Here is a 19,061-nt window from a genome sequence, read left to right on the forward strand (position 1 = left end):
TAAAAAATAGTAAAATAAACTTTTACACCAATTCATATCTTGTGAAAATAATATTTCAAAGGATCGGATACGCTCTTCTTCTGTAAAGAGATAATTCAAAAGATAGTAATATATTTGAAGTGATGCTAAAACTGCCCAGTACCTTTGAAGTCCAAGATTTAAAAAAATAATGAAAAACCTCAGTGGACTGTGAAGTACAGGATTTAAAATTTTAAATGCAAAGAAGAATGAGATTCAATTCTAAGTGTAAACCTGCTTCTTTATTGCAAAACAAAAAAGAAAACATATCCACTGTTGATTACATTGAAGCCACTTCACAATGCAATTCAAGGACATTCAGCATAGTAAATGAGGAAAGAAGAGACACTTCAGTTGAGGGTTTAAATCTTCAAATAATAAATGCACTACGTTACTTTTAAAATACTGTAAACGAAAGTGCATTTACAACTAAAATAGTCAACACATCATAAATCTGGTCCTGGAGTGCCGCAGGGGAGATCACCTAAGCAGGTTTTGTACGTCTGAACTGGTTGCAAATTTTAAGTTAAAATTGAAAAGCAGCATACTTAATAGCTCTTCAGGACTAGGGTTGGGGCCCCTGCCATAAATGACTCGGTGGATAAAGCACAAGGCCATTTTTTGGGAAGGGGGTAGATAATAATAATATATTTTTTAAAAGTGGTTTGCAATATCTTTGCAATTTCAAAAATGTATTAGCAGCCCAAATCAGCTAGGGCAAGGTGAGCTAGCTTAGCAAGCATGGCTAACTTTAGCCTGCCTGCAGCTTATTAACAAATTAGTCTGAACTAAGGGGGAGATAACCATACATGAAAGATGCAAACAGGAGCCCTGTTTATGCTTACAGTTACACTTTATTTGTTTGCAAGTCTAATATCTATTACTTGCGTGGAAACAAAAGAAAAACAGTGATTACAAAATCTTTAAAAAGAAAAAAACATCTGTGTATTAGCCATTGGATAACCTTGGTTGAGGAACCACTGATAACCCAATGAAGGACAGCATCATCAGTATTGGCCTGGTCGAAACAACGTTGGCATGAAGTAAGAATAATGTTCTTCCACACTAAAACGAAAAACGTTTAAAAAATAACAACAACATAAAAAGCCACTTTACTGTTATCACACAAACGTTGGAAAAAGCCACGAAAGCTTTCCACATCATCGTTACGAGGTTTATCTTTTTCTAACAACAACACACAATTTGCAGATGCCTGTATCCAGGGCATTTCTGTATTCGTTTGCAGAGTACACCGAGTGCCAAAATCACATCTAAAGAGGTCTGTCATGCTAGCTTTAACTTCTACGGCTTCGTAGACCATGGCCGCCATGCAATGCCAGTGTAGATGCATAAACTCTGCGTATGGTTCCTGGTGCAAATGTGCCACGTTTCATAAATTCTGTCAGGGCATGTTTGAATTAACAGTGGAACTGCTCATAGACCACTGCTCAGAACAGGGCAGGCGAGTCTGTTTTTTTTTTATTTAATTTTTTGTTTTATTTTTTCGCTTAATTACATAATTGATCTGACAGATACATTCAATTAATTAATTATCCAACAAATGTGACAATGTGTGTTCCAGAAGCATCTCCTGCACTTGGGTACCATGGATGGCTGGCTGTGGTGTAGATGCTATATTTGCGTTGCTATAATCAGTCTCGACTGAGTTACTTGTAACTCGGATGCAGTCAGACAACACTACAATAAATCGTCGCCATCTCGTGCATGCAGAGCCTGGACAAGGTTCTCTTGTAACCAACGATTACCCCTGGTTTAAATGTGGCTTGGTTTAATCAGATCAGACCCAGTTACTTGTAACTGGGCTATAACCAGAGGAGCCCTGTAAGTAACGCCATTATCCTGTTCTTAAAATTGCACGGTTCCCCAGTAACCCACGTCTGCATACCAGCTGAAAAGGCAGTCCCTGGATCTGCAGTGTCGGTGGCACGGTTCACACCCCATTAAAATCACTGCACAAACATCCCATTCATTTTGGAGTAATGTACACAAACAGACACCCCTTTGTCATTGAGACTTACATTTTGTTTGAGTCCACAGACCCAAAGAGTTTATATGAGTTATTTTCATTTTTTTACGGCTGTTTTTTGTTTTCCCGTCGGTTTAAAACAATTTTTAAAAAGCTTTGTGTTTCATTCAACAAAGAATAAAACAAACTATTGCAGCTCATTACAACACAAGACTAAAATATAGTCAACTTGCCATTGTGACATTTAAGCACGGCGTCATAAAGTACATTACAAGACCGCTAAGCACAAATTACAGACACGCCACAGAGATCTGCACCCAAGCTTGGCAAATATAAATCAATTTTCATTCAGAACGGCAAACGTCAAGAACACACATCAGCAAAGTATACAAGTTTGTCACAAATCTCGTATAATACCTGAGAGTTGCTTAAACTGGGCGCACGTCTTCAATCAGACTGCATAAAAATTCGGTGAACTTCAACGATGCTCTGTTGCGATCGTGTTGATATACCATTGATTTTCATCTCAAATAGTGCAGATATTTTCAAAATTATAATAGGCCTGTACAATAATGATAACTCTGTCAATTAGATTTACAGATTTAACGACTCCAAAAATATATTATTTATCATGGCATGCCTCTACTACTACAGATACATAACTAAATTCAAAGAAATGGGTAACCAGACAGAGATAACCTCAGGAATATCACAAAATAGCTGTACGCTCAATCATGTGACCCTCTCAACAGGTATACAAATTACAAAGGCTCTTAGCCACACGCTTCACTCAAACACATATGCTGACATCTTAGAAGATTCTGAGACAAAAGGCTTCAACTCTCCACTCATTTTACAACGTTTAAGGCGAAAATATCACAGAAGTGTCACAGAAGAGAGACAAACATTTAAAGTCCAAGTCCCATCAGAAAACCACGCATCACTAGTTTGGGTTTGGTACAGATACAAAATGGAGCACAAGTAAAAGTAAATGCTCAAAAATGAAAATCTAGTTCATTATAAATGCACTTGAATTATAACCAAGAATTAACTTTCAAAAACACCGCTACAAACTGCAAAAGGTGCAGCATATTTCCAATAGTGATAACAAGCTGCAAATCTGGTTGGTGAATTCCTGAAACTTGCTAAATACTTAAAAAGGAAAGCAAATTAGAAAACGTTTATGATGTTCATAATTAATATTTTTAATAATTTTTTTATTTTAGGAGTGACATCACAAAACATAACTGATTTCCATAGGAAGAGGACTTTCCATTGGAGAGGGCAGAAACCAAATTTAAAGCGCTTTATGATTTTACAGGATTGTCAAATTTTTGTTTGTTTTCCGCATGTGTGTTTCATTTAAATTATGTATTTATCAAAAATGACAACAAAAGAAATCACGAGACTTGGACTTTAAAGTCATCATTCTGCTCCCGAGAAGGGTGTGGTAACCCAGCTATTTTTACAGCATCTGTAGCTACTGAACCTAAGCAAACAAGAATGTCAGTGTGCGTGTGTGTGTGCGTGCGTGCATGTGTGTGTCTGTGTGTGAGAGTGAGAGTGTAAGTGTGTGTATGTGTGTGTGTGGGCAGGGGTGGGGTGTTGGGGCACAGAAAGATTAAGATTGTGAGAAATAAAGACGTGGGCCAGTTTTCACCAGATCAAGGAGGAAAAGATCCTGGAAGTGGAGGGAAAATGCTACCGTTGCTGCGGGTTACCACACCAACGTCACAAGAATGTGCAGACAGCGAACGACTTGCGCTGATTAGCACTATTACTTTACTGCTGGAAAGCGTTGTTATTTTTAAACCAAACATCTAGTGAGAATACAATAACGCTATAATGGCTACACACCACAGTTGAGTGCATGTCCGTGTAGCAGGTTAAAAAGGACTCAGGTCTATAAACACAGTGCCCAGTAAGAAAAGGTCCTTTGGGCTACTCCCAGTGACACACAGTGTCACAAAACATTGTTGCATTTTTTTTTCTTTTTTTCATAAAGGTATTTCTATATATGATACTGTACATTTCATAAATATATATTTTTTTACAATCAAGAAATAGATACAATTTGTATCAACAAACAAAGGTCGTTTCTGGACATTTGAGGCTTTGCTGCGTGCTGTAATGAAAGATCGTTAGTGTGGGGTCGAACGCAAACTGCAATCGTTTATCAAAAGTTTAGCAGGTGAATTCACAACAAATTTAACCATGCAGTATAAGTCACAGATATCAAAATACAAGTAAGATTATTTTTAACACACTATACAGTAGTGCTGCACAGAAATTTCAAATGTGTACATTTATTTATGCACAAACCGTGTTTAAATTTTAAATAGTTAAAGACTTTCCTGTAACTCTACACTCAGTCAGAACACATTTAAACCGTTCGCAAACGTTTCGCTCGCAGTCTCCTTTGCTAAAGCTCAGTGAGAGAAACCAGCTCCTCCCCCCCCCAGCCCCGCCCCAGTGAAATGCTGCAAGCAGGGAAGAGGGATACAGAACAGGCAGGTAAAGAGAGAGACAACAGCATAGCAGAAGCCTTTCGCCAAATGCCAGAAACAACCAATGACAGCAGCCCTGCCCAACCACCGTTCCATTGAAGGAAACATGGAGGCAGTGTCTCACCTTCGAATGAAGAACCAACAGGCTGCTCGTGGCCCTCCCTCTAATTTCACACAAAAACATCATATATATATATATATATATATATATATATATATATATCTCAAGGCCTCTAATCAATTTAAACTCAATGTGCTTTGTCCTCAGCTTCCAGTAATTGATTAATTGATTTAAGCTCATTTTAAGTAATACTTTTTTTTTTTGGCTAATTTGGAAATTACACGTTATGGTTTTTTAAAAAAAAAGCCAAGTTAAGGAAGAAGTGCACCATGGTTAGATTAAGTGGAGGCCTCCGCGGACAGCTCACAGACTACTTCCTCATTACAGACATTGGTTGGTTTAAATAAGCCAACGTGACGTTTCATCGCACAGCGGTATGTACAGAAAACCGGAGCGCCTTTATAAAACGAAGGTGTTCGAAAGCGTCATTTCGCGGCTCCGGGACACGATTCTGCTCTGTCTTCCCGTGAGACAGAAACCGCGTCACACGCCTTCAAATCGTTTTTCAAATATTATAAACGATACGGACAAACATACTGTAAGTACAACTGCACGTGACACTAGCACACACACCGAAGGAAAAGTCTATTTTTAACATTCAACCCCCACAAGCCAACATCAACATCGGACATTATATAAACACGACTGCTGGGTCTAAATATGACGCAGCTGATTATCTTTTTTGGCATAATTTCAGCAGCTTCAAATACCCATTTACAATGGCAACCTTTAATGTTCTTTTATATGAAGATTGGCTCCAATTTAACTGTAGCATCTACCAAAAGGCCAACCAGCCGTTGACTAGTTTCTTTCTTTTTTGCCATTGTACTTTGTCTAAATTATACACATTTTTCCACATTCCTGCTCAAAACAAAGGCAGTTTATGCAAGGAAAATTATTGAGAAAATATTTCTACACACTGCTAGTGCTTAACACTTTAAGAACTGAAAAGACCTCTTCAGCTGCAACACTCAATACTCAAAATGAATAGTGGTCGACAACGATGTGAGGTCATGTAAATATAAGGCCTTTTACAAGCGGAAATCCCATGCACTGAGGTACGCACTTTAGAACGTCCCAAATTATATTCACTTTTTCCTTAAAATCTCACAAGGAAAAAACTTGAGATTCAAGTCGCAAAATATATATAAACACAAGTGCTCGTGTGCATGTGAAGGCAGGCCATAACACCGCACGCTTCTTCTGGCTTTGTGCACTTTACACATTTCTTTTGTAAAAACAAAACAACAGTGGTTTTGCAGCCAGTAAATATATAATATTATACTTTTACTTTTTCCTCCCTTTTCCTTCAGAGTTAGACAGAGACAGGGGGCGGTAGTGATCTCTGGTTCAGAGCAGGACAGAAACGGAGACTCGGAGTGGGGGGGGGGTCTAGCGGCCGGAGCGGAGCCTGCTGACGATGACCGCGGCCAGCTGCTGGGGGTCGGTGACGTGGGGGTGTTGCTCCATGACCGAGTGCACCACGTGGGCGGGGAAGATGTTGCAGAGGTTGCGGTAGGTCTGGTACTGCTGCTCGGGCACGCCCTGGCGCTCAGGGGGGTCGGCGGGCGTGGCGGCGGGGCCGGGCGCGCCGGGAGGCTCCTCCCACGGCGACGCGCAGCGCCAGGCCTGCTCCATCTTCTCGGGCATGCTGCGCACCATCACCCTCTCGCAGCAGGGCTGCATCAGGGCCCCGCCCAGCGGGAAGGGGTGGCGGCACCCGCAGTGCTCGGGGGCGCCCCCCACGGGCAGCGGGTCCCAGCTGGCGTGCTGCTCGCGGCACAGCGGCGGGCGCCTCTGCCGCATGACGCCGCCCTCGTACAGCCGCGAGTCCGACACGCTGTCCATGCGCGTCATGCCCAGCGTCCGCCCGGGCTGGGCGGGGCCCGACGGCGAGGAGGAGGAGGAGGGGGAGGAAGGCGAGGAGGGGTGGACGCCCTGCGGCAGGGGGTAGTCCCCGGGGCAGCTGGACCGGGCGCCCACCAGGGGGTGCTGGAGGTGGGGGGCCAGGCGGGCCAGTTTGCGGAGGCCCTGCTTGGGCTCCTCGGACCCGTAGCTCTGCACGCGGGTCAGCGCCTCGTGGTGGAAGCCGTGGGCGAAGGCCGGCAGGCTCCGCTGGGTCTGGGGGGGCGGGTGCTGCTGCTGCTGTCCCTTGGCGTTCTCCTCCAATCCGCTGTCCAGCGAGCCCATGTAGAGCTCCCCGCCGGCGTAGCGGACCGCGGGATAGGACTCGGCGCTGGGTTGGCTCTTGGGGTAGGCCCTGGGCTCCTCCTCCATGCTGTAGAAGCTGTCGGCGGCGTGCATGCTCCCCAGGCTGACGCTGGAGAAATCGCTCAGCATCGAGTAGTAGCCGTGGTCGCTGGTGGAGTCGTACTTGGGGAAGGGTTCGCCGTAGCCGAGGGGGGCGCCGTGGGTGTTGGTGACCAGGATGGGCGGGTACTGCGCGCCAGGGGCATGCTCGATCGAGCCGCAGGAGAAGTGGGAGGAGCCCGGGATGGGGCTGCTGGCCGAGCGGGTGTTCAGGGCCCCTGCCGCGTGGCTCTTCACTGGCGGCATCGTCGGCACGCTGAGCGCCGTGACCAGGGCCGGCACCGAGCCCGAGTCGGGCCGACGGGGCGCCGACGGGCGGTCGTCCGCCTCGCAGCCCGCCGTAGCCGCCACCGAGCGGATGCTGGGGTCCGACTGACGTTTGGGGGCCACGCGTTTGGCCTCTGATCCGGGGTCCCCCTTCCCCCCTGCCAGGGACCCTGAGCCGCACTTGATCAGCGCCCCTTCACTCATGGTCTTCACCGCGGACAGTTTGGCAAACGCCCGCAGCTCGTCTGCCACGGACCGCTGCGGCTGATTGGCCCGTTCGGGGTGGTAGTACTTGCACTTATGTCCATAGGTGCATTTCTTTCCTGCAAGTGAGGAAATGGGACAACCTGGAGGTAACTGCCAAGAAACCACTTTAGCAATGTTCAGAATTCAGAACTGAAGATTCAGTATTCAGAATGTTCAGAATTGTTCCACAATGGCAGCTGTGGTACTTAGGAATGCATTTCACTTGACAATTTTCAGGGATCTTGAGAAGCATTTCAAATTTTACCAGCATATAACCAAAAATGCTGGTAAAATAACTAGCTGGCATGGTTCAGGGTACATACTCATAAAGTATCTCAGAGTAACAATGATGATCTCAGAGTTTTCCTTCAAGTCAAAACAGGCAAGAGTTAGGATATGGACATGAGAAACCTGATCCTAGATCAGCTCTTCTAATCAGAGAAGTGTTATGAATAAAGGCCCAGGTATTTCAGTAATGCAGGTTGTAGAGGCATTCAACATTTTTTAAAAGTTTTACATTTACTGTATGGACACTCACCATAAGGACATGGTTGTTTTTTGTGTTCTGGAATGACTGGCCTTTTTCGGAGGAAGTTCTCCAAACTTGGACCATGTCTTCCTAAAGGATCGTCTGGAGGCATGAATCTATGAAAAAGAAATTCTGTGTTTACACAACAACCTTAGCCAATTTGTTAGGAGACCTTTTACAAGGCCAGCAGTAAGCTTACATACTCATTTCATATATTTATATTTTCCCTCATATAGTTATGTTCAGGGGGCAAAGAAGCAAAGCTGCTGGAACCCTATTGTATTTGCTGCTATTATTAGGTCTGCTGCCATTTTTTGCAATTCCAGCAAAACCACTTGGTAACTTTTGACAAAATTTTGCACAATGGTAGATCCGAAAAAATATTTCCTAACGATTGGGCACTTACGGCCCTGATTTTCCGCATGGGTCATAATACTACTTCTATGGCCTCATGGTGGATACTTGGCCCCCTTAATTGCTGCTTGCAGCTATACTGTCATATTAAAATGGTTAATTTCACATCTGAATACGGAGCAGTGTTTTGCGAAGGACATCGCATGAGAGTGATGTGATTTCTTTCCCCGCCCATCGCTACATAGCATGACTCACTTGTCGTTCACAAAGGAGTACATAAGGAGCCGTTCCTCAATGAATTTCTTCCACTCAGGCTTCTCGTTCTGGAGGTCCCTGTAGTTGTCATTGGATACGATGATGCCGTCCGAGTCGCAGGCCAGCTTGACGATGAAGCGGTCGTCATAGCACACCACCCTCCTGCCCTGGACCCGCCGGGAGGGGGTGAACACCAGAATCTTTTCTTTCTCCAGCTTTCTCAAGATTTCCTGATCTGACAACCCATGGGAAAAAAAAACAGATGTGAGTGTGTGTGTGAGTGTGTATGTATACATGTGTATACATATGGGCCATGACCTGTTCCATCAAGCACCATACAGTATTAGCCACTGAAAGCTGTTGTATCATTTTCTTTTTGTTTTTACACTCATAACATGGTTTTGGAGATGCAGCTCTCTTTACATTTTTCCTGTACTCCTTCCAACCATAGTTTTGGCACCTGTTCTTCAACCCACTCTCTTCCGCTTGATAGTTATTTCAGAATAAAGATGGCAGTCTGACAAGCGTCTCTGCACAACCCAAAAACATGCAAGAACCATGCGATAAAATCGCTGTTACATAATTTTCCTCCTCACCTTTTAAAAAAACTCCTCTTGAGTACGAGTGCTCTCAGAATTCCAAATTTGTACCAGTCACACTGGATGACTGCACATACACACTGCACTGTACAAACTGGGCATATACAGAAGCAGATGTGCTACAGGCACCAAAGAGCACTTGGGCTGCCACAGGCCTACTTTTATGTTCTTCCTAAATTTCATCATCTATGCCTAAAGGACAAAAACAGAGACATTTTTTGCTAATGTTCACCGGTGTTCTTTCAGTGCTTTTTAACGTCATAACTACATGGAACGAGGGAGCAGAATGAGGGCCAAGTTGTTGTTTTTTTAATTACTTAAGCCAAACATTTATTAGATTTTGTGTTGGTAAAGTTATGACCTGCAGCTGCACCCTTGGTGAAAATGTTTTACTGTGCTCAGATATAGCAGCGAACCAGCGCTGGTGTACACTGCTGTATACGACCTTAAGCCAGAGCAATTGGGCGGAACAAAAATCCACATACACACCATGCCTTGAGGAACGGCGTTGGGTAACCTAACACGGAAACGGACGCAGTCGTGAACAGCCTCTCTGGTACCTGTGATGGGGGCGTCAGGCCTGGACTGCTCCTTCCTCCAGGCTGGAACAAACACCGTGATGTCCTTATGCCCCTTCTCCAGGAACCAATCCACCGCCAGCTGGATCCCACGGCAGGAGAACACCTCTTTGTTTCCATGGCTATGAGGAATAAAGGAAACATATCAACAAAAAGGAGAACAAAAAATCCAAACACAGAACCAGGAGCTACCAAGAACCCAACAATACAATACATTAACCACACAAAGTTATTATTATCAGAATTGTTTTAGACAGAAAGAATGTGAGCCAGAGTAAAAAAGGAAGGAGAGAGAATGAGAGACAGGGGGAGATGGGGAGGGTGCTGAGGTAAACAGTTATGGGAATTTCAGCTGTACTGAAACTGGGGCTCACAGGTGGAGGCCTACCTCATGGCTACGTTGGAGCCGTCAATGACGATGGGCCGCAGGTTGTCAGTGTTGTCCACAGACTCGTCCTCCAGTGACGTCTCCGGGCTGCTGATCTCCTTACCGCAGGGGCCTCTGGGTATCCCAGCTCCACCCCCGACCCCTGGCCCGCCCCCAGCTCCGCCCCCCGCCCCACCGGGTGGGCCCTCAGCCTCTCCCTTGCTCCCGAGCCTCACCAGCTCAGCCAGGACGTCGTTGATCAGGGCGTCGGCGCCCAGCTTGCCCAGCACGGCCTCCACCTGCTCCCCGGGGTAGCCCAGCTTCAGGGCGAAGTCCATCTTGGCCTGGTAGCCGCGGTCAGCGGGGGCTGACGGGCGGGTGTCATCGGAGCGGAGCTCCTGCAGGGTGCTGCTCTGGGAGAAACTGGGCCGGTCCAGGCAGGGGGACCGGCAGAGCTGGCGGTGGGGCTTGGTAGAGATCAGCCCCTCCCTCCTCCGGCCACGGCCGGCCTGATCCTGCTCCTGCTCCTGCCCCAGCTCCTGCTCCGCCTCGCTCTCCGAGCTGGAGCCCTCCTCTGCGCCCGACTCGCCACCCCCGTTGGCGCCCCCCTTCTCCCTGGAGGACCGTTGTCCCTCGTCCATTGTCAGCTCCTCCACCCTGGACCAGCCGGTCATCCCGGGCCGCCCCCTCACCTCCGCGTCGCCCCGCCTCTCGGCATGCCCCCGCAGATGTCTGCGCAGGCCCGACGTCACAGCCCCCGTCCCAGCTGCGCAGGAGAGTAAAGATGCAGCCTCCTGTTCTGGCTGCTCAGGAGAGAGCAGATTCAGAGCCTTCTGTCCAGCTGCGCAGGAGAGAGCAGATTCAGAGCCGCCTGTCCAGCTGCGCAGGAGAGAGCAGATTCAGAGCCTTCTGTCCAGCTGCGCAGGAGAGAGCAGATTCAGAGCCGCCTGTCCAGCTGCGCAGGAGAGAGCAGATTCAGAGCCGCCTGTCCAGCTGCGCAGGAGAGAGCAGATTCAGAGCCTCCGGTCCAGCTGCGCAGGAGAGAGCTGGGAAGGACAGAGAAAGAGAAGATAGAAATGGGGAGGCGGTAAGACAAGAGTCACTACGGGAAACACTCCTCAGAAATGCTTCTGGCAACCGCTTCTAAAAGTCAGTGAAAATACTAACCCATAATCACCCATAAAAGGGATAGTCCACTTGTTGGAGGTTTTTAAAAATGTTTTAGCTGTTTTAGTATGTGCTTTTGATTGGCCCAGAAAATTTATGTGTGAAGAAGGGTATTTTTGTTTTCACCTGAATATCAGCAACTAATTCAGACACAAGAAACCAGGTGCGGCGAGTTAACTGTGTAATCAACTGCTTTAATTAATCAATGAAGTGCAGAGGAACAACAAAAACCAGCGGACCCTGCAGCCCACCAGGACCAGAAATGAAGGTAACTGGTCTAGATTGTAGATAAATTATGTTTTCAGAAACTTCTGAATCACAAACATTTCTTGGACCAAACAAATAAAACAGAAAATATACAAGTTTTAAAACATCCAAAAAGCAAACTATCCATTTAATAGGGTGATGTAAGAATCCAGCCCCACATAAACCCCAGACTTGAATTCCACAAGGGTCTCAAATAAAATATTAGTTTTATGAAAACACTTACACTAAAGTGGCATGCCTGCAGTAACCAAAGAAATTACCAACAATAAAATGTAAGGAACCGTTTATGTACAGCATGTTGCTCTGTTAAGTCAAGGAATGACAGCACAGCAAAGACCAAACTTTCTTTCTTTTTTTTAATGCTGTGGAAGTGCTGCCATAGTTAATGTGAAAATGAACGGGTTTCGTTAAATTTGCGACAATATAGCTTGCATGGCTGAATAATGTAATATTTAATGACATAGATATTAAATAAGGTCAATTTTGGTTCGTGACTAATACCCTAAAAAAGTACGCACACTGCTGCAAAAAATGCAGTCACACCTATCGTGATTTCCCTGACGGGAAAATGATACTACAGCAGATTTCCACAGATCCCAGCTCGTGACACGCGTTGCCAAGCAACCGAGCCTTGTCTCCGGCAAGCAGCTTTTTAGTGGAGTCACGACTTCTGCCAAAACGCGGAGCTGCAGCGCAGCAAAAAATTCACGTATAAATATCGTCATCGTCAACATGGAGGAGAAGAACCTGGGGTTTCATTGGACGTGATCGATGTGTACCCCTATGCACAACAAAGCAAAAAGACAGATTACTAGATTAATCAAACGTTCTCTCTCTGGTTACTTTCACAAAGGCCTACACTGTGCAGCATCGTGCGCGCCCTTCTAATGGATAAAGTGAAATCCGACGCGTGACAGGAAACTGCTACAATAACAGGCTTTATTAATATTCGTTTTCAAAGTGACATTTCGAGGAGGTGCCTGTGCCAGAAAAGAGCTTGAAATGCCGATATTTTAGATTGTGACAATTCATTTTGCTACGACACCGCAGCCCGCCAGACTAGTTCGCAGTGTTAAACTGGTTGTGTAAGTGGGGGTTTATGTTACATTTTACTTTTTTTTTTTCCAGCAGAAAGTTTGCATTCATCATAAGACCCAATGTTGTTAAACGTGTCCTGGGGAATGCTGCAGTCTTGGGGGACTTATTTGCATGTAAATTAATGCAGAAAACCAGGAATAAATTGTAATTTACTACTACCCTACTGTTAATGTATTAGAAAACAGGTTACACAATTTAAGAAAACATGGCTTCCACATGAAAAATAATCAACCAACGTTATGCTTCTTTTGATATTTTCATGTAAAGCTAATTTTGTCAATTTCTCTTTGGTATCATACAACACAGAATACAATAAGAAATACAAAGATTAGTTAACTCGCGTTGCTTTCATTGAAATAAAAAAATCCACCGGAAGTATTAGCACAGGTAAGGTTGCAGCAATTGCAACTTATAGCTGAGGCGCCAGTCGGTCAGCCACTGACGTTTAAATTTATTGCGATTTTGTTTTAAGGACGGTAGCGACGGGGAATGGTGGATAAAACAATATACAAGCGTTGCTTCGCAAGTGTGACTTATGCTAAAGACTTAAACCACTTTCTATACACTTTAATGTAGTAAAATACTGCATTTTAATATTAAATGGAAAAACTATTATGTGTCTTAAGAACTGACAATCATTCTGTGATTCAAAGGAATGAATGCACCATTTCTTGTTGTGTTTCATTAGGCTGCACGTTATGCTGCATTTTACGTTGACTACCTTATAGCCTACAATGTGGCTATTATTTTTTCTACTTAAAATAGAAATTTTACTTCTGAAAGAAAATCTGAAAACCCTGTGTTTCTCAAACGTTTTGATACATTTTAGATTACATTTTGATAACCATTCTAAAAACACTTTTGTCAAACAAATAAAAATTGGATTGGCATTGGTACTTTTTTTCCTCTCACTTTACCAAAACCATGAAACCAACTATATTCCTGAATTCCTGAAGACTAATTGTAAAATCTGTCAATAAATTAATAAATCAATAAATAACAATTATCTTTTCAAAGAACACTTAGATTGAAATATTGGAATGGATGGAATATTGCCTTCCTCAGGGAAACTGTTTTGTTTAAGAAAACATAACTGAAATTATAATGAGCGATTAAAGTACCCCCAGGGGATATCTGGTTTGTTTACCCTTACTGCTTGTTATGTGCCACAACTAAAATAGGCAAAACAATAAGTGCCCTCATATTTTAAAAAACATAAAATGATATCATTACCAAACTGAAACTTTTCCCTGTGGAAGGAATATACAGACACCAAAATCTAGAGAATCTAGTTTCAGTATGTTAAAATATAGTGGTGAACTTTAAGAGGGGCGTTAGTTATACAGTGACTCCCTCTGGAAATCAGAATTTTTCTTTTTGAAAAACCATTTGTATTTTAAAAAAGAAAAATTCTGATTTTCAGAGGGAGTCACTGGAAAAAAGAGAGGAATGAATGTTGATTCTGTCTGCATCTTATAGAGCAGCAGAATTACCAGCACACAAACAGTCAAATGCAATTACAACGCCAACAACAAAGATGCGGAAATTGCAGACCCTTCATTAGCTCTTAGTCTCACTGACTGCACGGGCAGTTTGTAAATGTCAAACTGTGGGCGTGAGCAGAGTTAACAATCGCCATTTCGCTCTCAGAAAATTGAAATGGTTCAGGATTACACCTCCGCCAAAACAACAACAAAAAGGTTCATATGAGTGGGAAAAGCAGCACTGGACTGAAGCTTACCTTAAGAGGAAGCCAACTTTCACACTGCAGGGCAAATAGTACTGCAAAAAAGGCCTCACTGATGCCAGAAAACAAATGTTCAACTGAACACACTGAGAGGTATACACACACCCATCCTAAACCTCTGGAAATAGGCCAGTGAGCTAAGCTTTGGGATCCACTGCCCATTATTCAACAAAAACAAAAAGGCAAGGCCACAAGCAGCAAGACCACCATCAATATTTAGGCTAAATATGTTTACAAATACAGAGGAGAAACACTGGAAATCAGTTACGAGTTTAACTACGCAGCTGAATCATTTCTGTTTATAGGAAAAATCATTTCTTCATCGTACCCCTATTTCAATGTTTGCAGTTGAATCGTTTTGGTGGTTTTGGTTTGTTGAATATGCAACAGTGTTATAATCTTTCAGAATTTTGTATTTCGTTTGACAAAATCATTTCATTTTATTCAGATAATTGGTCTTATTTTAATGATGACTCATCATAATAAAAAATACACCAGTGCAAATCTACATTGCCGTTTTAAGTGAGGGTGGTTGTTGGGGAAGGATTACATTTACTTGTGTCAGTGTCAGACTACAGTTATGGAGGGCCATAGTATCTTTAGGAGTTTTTTTTTTATTTATTTTATTCATTTATTTTTGCGTATCAGCCTCTGGTGATCCATTTACACTGTTGACTCCCTAAATAATCTCACACATTGTACTGAAGGCCTTAATTGCCAGCTAATTGAAAGGAAACCACAAGTACCAGCACACACTGCAGCCCTCCAGAACTGAAATCTGACACCCATGCCTTATATTTTCTCATAAATTATCTTCACAATTTCACTTTTGCATCAGCCCTCACAGGCAAAAACTAGGAAAAAAATGTCTGGATCTTGTCTGATAGCTCACGAAAACAACAGATCACAAGTCTGTAAACAGAGCAACAACTCAAAAAGAAAGAAACTTGAACACATACTTGTGTTATGCAGTGTCTTTTCAAAATCTGCACCCCATTCGGTGTCTGCAACAGCCAAGAGAATGTCTAAACGCGTGCTCCAAGTGTGAACATAAAAGACACGTGGTCACGCACCATGTCTCGTGCTTAAGGCCGAGTTGGAATTCCCTGCTGTTGTGAGAAGCTCGGAGGAAAACACAAGCAGATTTGACAGTTGGGCGTCTGCTCAGCCTCGACACATCACATTAGCAAACTGTTGTACAATGCATATATAAGGAGCAAGAACAGAGAATGTACAATCCCATCACTTTAGGAACATAGGCTATCATTTGAGGTATGCAGAGTACATTGAGATGTAGGTGACTGAAAATAGGCCTCCATTAAATCCATGGATCTCTGTCTCTGCCGTTCTTTGAAATCAGGCTCACCAATGAAACTATGGAATGTATTGACGTAATTCTGAAGTATACATTTCAATGGTTAAAATTGCAATTCTTTACGAGACTACATTTCATTGCATTCATACGCTGAAATTTAAGGAACCCCACACTGAAGAGCAGACGGTGAAGAAAGTTCAGTTAAATAGACGTCTGGTTCGAAGACAAAGTCATTCACGCTTTACCTGAGCTGTAACATAGTTCTGCGTTCTCTAAAAATGTAACGTATTTCCTCGGAGACAGTACCAGTTATGTACTTTATAAGATAACAAATTGCTGTAGCTGTGGAAATTACATTTATTTCATGGTTTTGACGTTTCATACCTTTGAATGAAATCAAACTAAACATTCCGGTTAGTATGCGACAAAATGACTTCAATTACTTCCTTAGCTTATTTAGGCCTTAACATTTAATTAATCACTTATCGAATGTAAGGCAAGCTAAGGAATTCGAGATTTGAACATTGATCCGGAGATTTCAGATTCCATGTTGTGATATGAAAAGATGAAGGCCTAAAATTCGCATAATCATACTCATGTAGGCTATGTGCTAGCTGTTTTTCGAAAGTTACCAGCTGCTGGTATTGTGATTTAGCCTTTTAAAACTTGTGAGCCAAATAATATAGCAAGATGGCTGGCTACAACTTTCATCACATGCCTGTTGTGTTCCCATTTCTGGCGCAAGTTAGACAAAAGCTCAATGCCAGATTTTTGCAGATATATATTGTTAGATATTGGCCTTAAAACTTCTACACAACACTTCATATTTAAGATGAAAGAGTTTGCAGCTGTTTCAGATGGCAGGCTGTTTATGTTCGCTTTTGCTTTTTTTGATCTGACACAGTCTTGAGATAATGAGAAAACACACTGACTTAACAGCAGTTAGGAAAGTACATTACCTACTGAAACTAGCATTTGTTGCCAACGCCGGTCAGCTGTTACAACTAAATATAACTTTCTTAGCCAACATTAGCTATAGTTACATAGCTGTTGAAGGCTTGAAGCTGTACCTAGTGTTAGCTAATAGGTAACTAGCAGGCGAGCCACTTAAAGGTTGGCTAGCTCGTACCAGGAAGTCGTTAGAATGGTAAGAACCAATAATGAAACTGCGGTTTCCTAACGTAACTTGTTAGCGAGTCTGCTGTACGATAGGAGACTCTGAGATGGCTAGCTACGACACTCAAGCTATCGTAAATTAGTAAAAAGCTTCGTTATCATGGCATTATAGCCAACGAACTAACTTAGCTTGGATACGCTAGGCAACGTTGGTGTATGCTAATGCTAGGTAGTTATCACGACTCAGTCGTTTCCTAAGAAAACCGCACAAGAGCAAGCGAAAACTTCTTACTTTTGTATTTGAGCAATCACCTTCCTCGTCCGCTTCGATATTCAACTGATGGCGAGGCTGTCGCAGTTTGACTCAGCGGAACGGTAGCTGACCCTCACCCGGAAAACACGTTCAATGTACGGGATGGAGTGCTGCAGCAATGTAGGCCTGCACTAGCCAGTGCGACCACCTTCAAAGCCATTTGTGGATTAGCTATAAATTATTTAACCGCATCGGCAAAAAAAACAAACAAACAAAAAAAAAAACTGGCGACCCTTATCTGAAATGTAAGCTTTAAGTTCTGTTAATGTAAAGGCCACGTACTTTCAAATAACAGGATATTTTAAATGATCATTTAATTTATTTCCAGGGCATCGGAAAAAAATCCTCCAGCATCCTTTTCCTCCATCATCCTGCCTCCCACAGGCTGTATCTTAGCAACAGGTCTGTCGCCCCCTGTCGCCGATGTCATGAAAAATAAGTTCCACTGAAAAATTACTTTCCCTTTATTGTTATTTAGTGCGTTTACGTCACGACTTGGTGTGTTCTAAATAGCGTTTTGTATAAAAACAGATGAAATATATCGCGGAATATATGCCTCCCTGCAAGCGCTGAATCATCGCCTTACAAGTACATCAGTAAACTGAAAATAAGCGCATCTCCAGCAAACTAGCTATATTAAACAACAGAAATGTTAAATCGGTACTTTTTCAATGCTGTTGTATTTCTCTTTTTATAAACGTGCCGTTTGGTGTTATTTTTACTTGACCCATCAGGATGTGTCCTTGAGTTAGTTCTGCAGGCACCAAAAATAAACTTATTTTGACCATATTAACAATAACGTGAATGTTATTGTCAATATTATCAATCTCGAAAGTGCATTACGCTTTCAAGCTTTACTACTGATCAGCATGTGAGTTAACTACACTGCTGACAAACCTTTGAGAAGCAGTTATACTACTGACACGCTTTAGTAGCTACAAGACAGCTAAACGTATGCCTATCCCGTAGGCACAACTATATTCCAGCCTATTTACCTCCTGCCCGACTTCAAAGCAACGGGAGCGTACAGCGTACTGTATTAGCTATGGGTATCTTTAACGCCAACTAATAAAGACACATAATTAAAAATAAATATAATATCATTAATATTATGTTTTTTGATCCGCTTTTAAGTTGTTGACAATTTAATTAGACTGCTGTAAACAAATAGAACTAATTGATTCGCAACTGAGGTTTAGCTGGATGGAAATAAGCTAGCTAGCTATATCTACATAAGAAAACAATAATTAAATGTGATAATATGAGCTCTCTAGATACCTTACCTTGTTTTCATTCAAAGTGTCTCTAAGTGCAGCGTTGGAATTTTCAGTAGCATTGGAAGGAATCTATAGGTTTCCCTAATGATCCTTGTAAACACAAACAGAGACCTAGCTCGCATGTAGAGAAGGCGGTGCAAACGGGTAAAGTGTTTTCCAAAACCGTGGGCCTGGCAGTAGCTATCTGGTGTTGTCTGCAGTCGAAGTTCAGAGGAAAGAGTTCGTTCTGTGAAGAATCCAAAGATCCCCAATAACGCTTCCTGTTTTTGACTTGCAGTCTGAATGTCAGGACTCTATGTACCACAATAAAAGCCCTTGCGGCGACCGTACTTCTACATTCGTGATAGGCACCTAAAAGGTTTCACTGTAATTATATTGCTATACTAAAAAGTAGTTAACTTAATATAAACATATGCATCTGGGTGTGTCTACAATATTCAATGTAGCATGATAATAATGACTAGAACAATGTCAAATGTTTTGTGTGCATACGAAACAGGTATTAAACTTCATACCCCATTGCATTAACAAAATCTATGGTTTTGAGAAATAATTCACCATATAAATTATAATATTTAAAATAATAATAACATAGTCATACATAGCATTTTAATATAATTTAC

At 42.9% G+C, this 19,061-nt stretch overlaps 1 protein-coding gene across 2 annotated transcripts; it reads right to left on the minus strand.

The window, feature by feature from the left end:
• Positions 1 to 238: 238 nt before the first annotated feature.
• Positions 239 to 18,837, minus strand: LOC135250254 (probable ribonuclease ZC3H12B). 2 transcript variants are annotated; one of them, XM_064326354.1, is made up of 6 exons: positions 18,445 to 18,837; positions 10,160 to 11,184; positions 9,754 to 9,893; positions 8,595 to 8,829; positions 7,995 to 8,101; positions 239 to 7,533 (listed from the first exon to the last, which is right to left on the minus strand). In XM_064326354.1, exons 2-6 carry the CDS (start codon positions 10,810 to 10,812, stop codon positions 6,026 to 6,028), a joined length of 2,643 nt encoding a protein of 880 aa, XP_064182424.1. In that variant the 5' UTR covers positions 10,813 to 11,184; positions 18,445 to 18,837; the 3' UTR covers positions 239 to 6,025. The 2 variants fall into 2 exon arrangements, with proteins under 2 accessions (XP_064182424.1, XP_064182425.1); XM_064326355.1 differs by lacking the exon at positions 18,445 to 18,837 and adding an exon at positions 17,141 to 17,528.
• Positions 18,838 to 19,061: the final 224 nt, after the last annotated feature.

Source organism: Anguilla rostrata, chromosome 3, assembly GCF_018555375.3.
Source record: "Anguilla rostrata isolate EN2019 chromosome 3, ASM1855537v3, whole genome shotgun sequence".
NCBI lineage: Eukaryota > Metazoa > Chordata > Actinopteri > Anguilliformes > Anguillidae > Anguilla > Anguilla rostrata.

Coding starts and splice junctions, on each gene's coding strand:
- LOC135250254 (XM_064326354.1), bottom strand. CDS start 10,812: ATGACCGGCTGGTCCAGGGTGGAGGAGCTGACAATGGACGAGGGACAA. Junction 9,894..10,159: donor GGCTCCAACGTAGCCATGAG/GTAGGCCTCCAC, acceptor TATTCCTCATAG/CCATGGAAACAAAGAGGTGT. Junction 8,102..8,594: donor TACTCCTTTGTGAACGACAA/GTGAGTCATGCT, acceptor TCTTTTTCATAG/ATTCATGCCTCCAGACGATC.